Consider the following 7,160-nt stretch of genomic DNA (forward strand, 5'->3'; position numbering starts at 1 on the left):
CAGGTGAAGTTACACGTTTGTATTCTTGCTACAGAAATACATCAAATACTTGTACTAAACCTTCCCCAATTTCAACACAATTGAGATTTTGTAACAAGCCCTACATGTATATGATTTTAATTAAAGTTGCCTTTATTGAGTCAGAATTTGTGCCATTGGCATCCTTGTTATCTTTGCTGGCTCTCAAGTGAATTCCAGCAAGTGGTGCTTTGGGAGCTGGCAGGAGAAGGTGAAGTTTTTCACTATCTCCCAGTCCTTTTCCCTGACTGTAGAACTGAACAGCACTCCAGCATTTCTTCTTCCAATTGTCACAGTTCACTCCATGGGAATCAGCTAGAAAAATGAGCTTTTGGAAATAACAAGGACGGGCAAGTGCTTTGATGTCACCCTGCCTCACAACCGCCCCCTCACCAGATCACTGCACACTCTGAGCAATGCAGCCAGGTGTGTGCTCCATGCTTGCATTTTCCAAATAGTTTTTCCAAATGTAGGTACCTTCATCACCCTCTTCAGGGAGGGGAGAGGAGGTGGCAGAAGCACATTTGAACCAAAAGAAAAATCAATAAAACTGCAGATGCTGGAAATCTGAAACACTCAGCAGGTCAGGCAGCATCTGTGGGGAGAGAAACAGTTATCACTTCAGGTCTGGGATTCTTCATAAGAGCATGAGGCTGGGATATATGGTCAGATACAAGAAGAGCTAGTCCAAGATGCACAAAATTCAGTAATGACTCAAAACACCTTTGTTGAAGGGGTTGTACAGTAGGGTCCCAGCAAAGGCAAACTTCTTCCTTCCCTTGCTCTGTAGTCATTAAGCTGTAATGAGGATGTACATTATATAAAAAGAAAAAAGTTAATAAACTGCAGATGCTGAAAATCTGAAATAAAGAACAGAAAACACTGGAGACACTTAGCAAATCAGTTAACATCTGTGGAAAAGGAAATAAAGTTAACACTTCAGGCCAAAGACCTTTGTGATGTGTTTAACATTGCCTTCCAAAATCAGTGAAATTTATATTCTTGCACACAGCACAGGCCCTGCCCCTTCCAGCTCAGAGTTGTCTCAGCAATAAAGCCCTTTGGATCTTGAGGAATTTGGGATTCAACGTTCTAAAAGGATGTTGGATCCAACAGACTAAGAAGCCAATCCCACATCCTTTCGCAAGATTTCAATGCCAATGAACTTTGAAAATTCATCCCAATAGGTAGACACTTCAAGCAGGAGATTCGGAAACATCCGCTCTACTTCACTGCTTAATGGGAATTAGTACAAAGCTCAAACAGATGCTAATTTACAGCAATGGCATTAACAGAGCTTTTTACCCCAGCAACTCACCTCCACACCCCCCCCCCCTCAGGTTTTTATTTTATTCCCCACTGCTACTTGTTCAGACCCAAGCACAAGTACCCAGACTTGACAACGAGGAGGATTAAGTCTACATCGATTAAATAAATGGTAAGGAACCGAGTACATGTTGGACAATCAATCCAATACATTTGTGCATAAAATCCATTGGCTCTTTGCAGAGGCTGAATTTAAAAAAATGGCACAACTGTCAAATTTTAGGAAGCTAATCACGAAAAAGCACCGGAAAATTTAATTTCCTGCAACTGAGAACTAATAAAAACACATGTTAGTGTACTCATTCATCAGCTATGGTAGGGATGATAATATTACACATTATTACTTAACTTTCTAAGCTACTTAGGTTTAGTCTCTATGTACACTGAATAAAGACTACAATTCTACTTTAATTAGATTTACATCCTCAGCTGCACAGACCTGCATTGAACTCAGTGAGGATGATACTGAAGCTTTCCTGGCACAATGCCCAGGTTAAATCAGGAAATCTGCAGCTGACAGTTGTCTGCATTGACACACTTTCTAGGTCTGGTCATGACCTCCAACACAGACAACCTAACTATGGGGTAACACAGACCACAGATGAGGCAGAATCCTGGGGCTACATAATGCAAGACTTCCCAAGCCCTGACACCAGGAAGAGGCAGTGCTCCAAAAACAACTGGCTTTCCTTCTAAAGCAGCAGCATTCTTCTGCAGATTATCAGTCTTGACCAAGACCCTTTGTCTGAAGTTTGTAAATAATATTATTCTTCCGCGGTGAGTTCCACAGTTTAGTTCAGAAGCACACAGATTACACACTTCTGTTGAAAGACTGGAGTGCTAAGAAAGAAAGTTGCAGAGATATCCATCTGATAATAAAAATCTTCCAGGATTCAGAGAACACAAGTGCATCTCTCCACTTACTGAGTCCTGGTTTGCCCTTTGCTTACAGGAGAACCATATCTTCAGCCAATTCTGTTGCCAAATCAATTTAATCACAAAGATCACAAACCATCAATGAATAACACATAAAAAAGGTTTGTATTTTTTTTGCTTTAAAGTTTGCACACAGGAGAGGGAATTTAATCCAGCATTTTAATTCGAAGATAGATTGTAGTAAACTAGGACTGTAGGCATCCTTGAAAATTTCCAAAAACACTGTTATAGTAGAAGGTATGAAACATCGAAACCCATCGCACGGGACATCCCCAGCTGTGCAGTTACAAGAATCTTTTGCAAGATAAAATAACCTTTAGGAAAGAACTTGCACGTTAATGGGGATGGGCAATGGATTGCTCCTACATCAAGCCAATACAGACCCGATGGGCCAAATGGCCACCTGTCGCTTTTTGTTTTAAAAGATATTCAATTTCTTGGTGCTATGAGGAGCTCGACTGGTGATCAATTCTATATGAACAAATTAGAGAGATGATGTGAGATGGGACAACTCTCTTTTTGCTTGAATTGAACTTGCTGCCTGACAAGAAATCTCCACCTGAGATGGGACTAGGGTTCTTGCAACAACCACATCGCATCACAATATAGTGCTCAAAATGCTGACCTAGTATCCAGAAACCTAGAGCACCGATATGTAGACACAAGCTCAAATCCCAAGCAATGGAATTTAAGTTCATGGCTTGTGGCAAACCTCCATCTGATTTACAAACATACTTCAGTGAAGGAAATTAGTCATTCTACCTTAGATACAACTCCAGGCCCACCACAATGGCTTTGATGCTGGTGGTAAACAATAAATGTTGGCCTCACATTAAAATGCCTTATGGTACACAGAATTGAATGGGAAAGGTGGTGCTCATAGCTCCAGGGATGTTGGTTTGGATCCCGACCTTAGACTGAACATGTTTTTATGGAGTTTGTATATTCTCACTGTGACTGTATGGGTTTCCGCCCACATCCCAAAGATGTGCTGGAAGATTACATTGTAGCTTATCCCTTAGTGTAGCTAAGTGCAGAAGAATCAAAGCGGATTGATGTTGCAAGGGTAAAAGGGAAATAAGGAGGGGGCAACTGGGCTGATGCGATGGCTCTGCTGGGAACCAGCAAGGACCAAATGGCTTATTATAACACAGAAGAAAAGAAGGAATTGTTAGCATATAAATCAATGCAAGCTTGGCTACCTGATGGCAGTAATCTCTGCTGCAATGACTTTTGCTATCAAATAGCTCAGTACTTAGATGAAAAAGACTTGTTGTAGACATACTGGACATTCTTCCTTTCCCCACATTACACACAAAAATACATTCCCAGAAAACTCAGAAGCCTCAAGAGGCACAGATAGAAATTATTTTGGTTGAGGGAGGTGACACTCACTAGAGAGAGGTTTCACTTGAGGATATGGCAGATACAACTGACAGTGTTCAAACAGATGTGCATCCAAGTTTCACAAAGGAAATATGGCTAGAAAACTAATCCACCATTTATCTGATTCAGTTCATACAAGTCATAATCAAATCCTGGTTTGAATTATTACACAGAACTGGATGAGCTGTTTTAGTGCTATTTTCATAGCCAACTGGTTTGTTGCTATAATAGGAAACCTCCCCCTCCCCAACTTTGCAAACATAATATCAGAACCAGAAAAGTACCAACATTATTGCTTTCTTAATCATTATTAACTTGATGCCTGACAAAGGACAAAAAGGGAGGGGGAAAATATCAATAAGTGATCAGCCCAGTCACTCTGGTTCCACAGATTTAGTCACCACACTCTGCTCTTAATGTATACAGAGCCTACTTCTTAGGAAAAACCAAGAGGATAACTAAATGGATTGGTTATACACACCGTTCAATCTTTGTTAGTTTACAGGTTAACCAGCTTTCCAGGAGGGGAGGGAATTCTAAACATTAGCAGAACTGGTAAGAGAGGCAATTGGAAACCATGAGATCTTGTGACCTTGCACGCCTCACCCAAAAAATCCTGCATTTACATGTACTACTTAGATCCACAAATACAAATTCCACATCAGGGCCATCCTCAACTTTCAGAAGCCCACTTCTGGTTGATCATCCTTCTAAACACTAGTTAGCAATCAAAGCACAATTTTGTCTCAAATCAATGCGACTGCTGATAGTGAATAAATCCAGAGAACTTTGATCAACCTGAACTCAAGTGACTTTGGCCTGCACCATTCCTGGGTTATAGCAGGAACTCACAGAGAAGAATCAGTGCAATATTGAAGTGCACCTAAGCAACCACCTACAGCAAGCTTGAATTATATCCCAGTTCATAAGGCTTTACTTAACAGAATCAGCTAATAAATAGGAAACGTTTACTGTGAGAGAAATAACCATTAACTTTCTTGCAAAAAACATTAAAATATAAATCATTATTTTTTTTATTTAAAAACTATACAATGCACCAAGCTTTGAATTACCCTTGGTTTGTGCAACCATCCGGAAATGGGCCCTTAACAAGAAATGAGTCCCTATGCTGTTAACTTGCAGTAGGCAGAGAGGTTACATTCATACACCTCACTGTCTTCAACCTGGAAATAACAAATTCCTTGGCGATCCTTTGACCAGTAGCCTGATGAAGCCCGGACTGTTGTTTAAAACTCGTTCAAAAATATATGATCTAATAACTAATTTTTCATCATGACCTAATATGACGAGTTTTTTTGCAGTGATCTACAATGCCTTGCAAATAACCTTCAAACTATGATTAAAATAATAGCAACGCGTGTTCACAGTGTTCATTAACAAGGGCTGCATAATGTATTCAATAGCAATTAAGATACTGAACTGGTAACTATAATGCACGCTGCTGCATAAACATTTAAAAATACAAAAACAAACCCATTCAACCTCTCTAGACTTATAGTGCAGCTGCTTTCAAGATGAACTGACATAAATACATACTCATTTGATTTAGCCGTACATCTTTAAGTTAAGGTTTTAATTCTCCCCCAGGCAGACGCCCTATTAAAACAAAACCTGTCACGTTAAATGTTGCACTGGCTTCTTTAAGAGAGACTTTCTCTATATAATTGCCCCCATTTCTTGCTATCGCACCATTTTACTCCTGAAACGATTCTCCTAGTGCCTAGTTCACTGCGATCGATGAATCTCAGTACAAGGGGGAATTGACTGTCAATACTGAGCAGGTTCCGACGGCCGGGTGTCTTTAACACTCACCTCCCCAGCTCTTTCCCCAGCAGCGTGTAGTTACTGTTGAAAGAGTCGGTCCGTATTCGGGATAAAATCTTGACCACCATTCCTTTGCGATTCATCATTACGGCAAAGAAACTTCACAGCAGTCACAGATTAACTCAAAAGTCCAAAGTAAATTAGGAGTCAGTGCAAATTTGAAAGCAGCTTGGGCACAGTTAAAGGTCTCGGGAACAGGAGCCCAGCAGTTGGTAAACCTCTGCAGAGGTCTGCAGTGAATGCTGCTGACAATTTCTTCCACTGCCCTTGTGCGGGATCCGATTGCGGAGCCTCGGTGCGGTGAAAGATTGCAAGCAATGCTCCGCACCAGCCCGGCGTGCCCGAGATCACTCTGACAACACAGGAGCTGCAGAGGGACATCAAAACACTCCGAGGAACTGAGGTCCAAGCGACATCACGCTGCAGAGAACCAATCACAGTTGGACGGAAGCAGTGGTACTGGTGAACAGAGGCGACACCGCTGTTCCCTAGGCTCAATCCCAAACTGCACCAGCTACACACGGACTCAACTGGGGAATTAAAGTTTCAGACGTCAGCATAAAATGGAGTTTATTCTGTCAAGTTTAAATCAAATAGGCTTCGAATTAAAGCAGGCAGTGAGATCAAGGTTTAATTATCATTTACCCATTGCTTTCCTATCGATAGAAATGGGTTGAATACTTCTGACCTTCTCTAGCGACAGAAGAGGTCCCAGAGGATTTGAGAATAGCCCCTGTTGTTCCTTTGTGTGAGGGCACTAGGGATAATCCAGCAAATTATAGGATGGTGAGCCTCATATCTGTGGTAGGGAAATTAATGGAGGAAATTCCAAGGGATAGGATTTAGTAGCATGTGGAAAAGCATGGATTTAGCAGGGAAAGTCAACGTGGCTTTGTATGGGGGAGGTCAAGTCCTTGGTGTTGAACGCTGAGCTGTAATCAATAAACAGCAGCCTGACATATGAACTCCTGTTGTCTAGGTGCTTTAAAGCCCAGTGAAGAGCCAATGAAATTGCATCCACTGTCGACCTCTCTGAAAGGCCACAGTCAGTTCGTATTGGAAATACCATCTCAAAAATCACCAGGCTGAGCACTGGAGGCCCCCAGGGCTGCGTGCTCAGTCCACTGCTGTTCTGTCAACTCAAGCTCCAACCATATCATCAAGTTTGCTGATGATACAACAGTGGTGGGCCTCATCAGCAGGAATGATGAAACAGTTTACAGAGAGGAGGTGGCGAGGCTGGCGGACTGGTGCTCAGTCAGCAATCTCTCCTTGAACGTGGACAAAACAAGAGAGATGATTGTGGATTTTAGAAAGGCTCAGGCTGACCACTTACCGCTGTGCATCAATGGCATCATTGTACAAAGAGTCAGCTGTTATAAGTTCTTGGGAATACATATAGCAGACAATCTGTCCTGGTCAACTAACATCTCTTCCCTCGCCAAGATGACACAGCAGCGTCTCCACTTTTTATGGCGGCTGAAAAGAGCAAACCTGCCCTCCCCCACCCTCACCACATTCTACAGGGGTACCATTGAGAATGTCCTGACTAGCTGCATCTCTGCCTGGTACGGTAACTGTTACATCTCTGACCGTAAGTCTTTGCAGAGAATTGCAAGTACAGCGAGAAAGATCATTGGAGTACCTCT

At 41.9% G+C, this 7,160-nt stretch overlaps 1 protein-coding gene across 1 annotated transcript in view; it reads right to left on the reverse strand.

Annotated features, from left to right (window-relative positions):
* LOC127583072 (serine/threonine-protein kinase 17A-like) overlaps nucleotides 1-6,023 on the reverse strand; it is a 59,398-nt gene extending 53,375 nt beyond the window's left edge. Inside the window, exon 1 of the mRNA XM_052038809.1 lies at nucleotides 5,500-6,023. Coding sequence (XP_051894769.1) covers nucleotides 5,500-5,597 — 98 coding nt within the window. The 5' untranslated portion in view covers nucleotides 5,598-6,023. The remainder of the gene's footprint in view (nucleotides 1-5,499) is intronic.
* Between the last annotated feature and the right edge of the window lie 1,137 nt (nucleotides 6,024-7,160).

Source organism: Pristis pectinata, chromosome 25, assembly GCF_009764475.1.
Source record: "Pristis pectinata isolate sPriPec2 chromosome 25, sPriPec2.1.pri, whole genome shotgun sequence".
NCBI classification, from domain to species: domain Eukaryota; kingdom Metazoa; phylum Chordata; class Chondrichthyes; order Rhinopristiformes; family Pristidae; genus Pristis; species Pristis pectinata.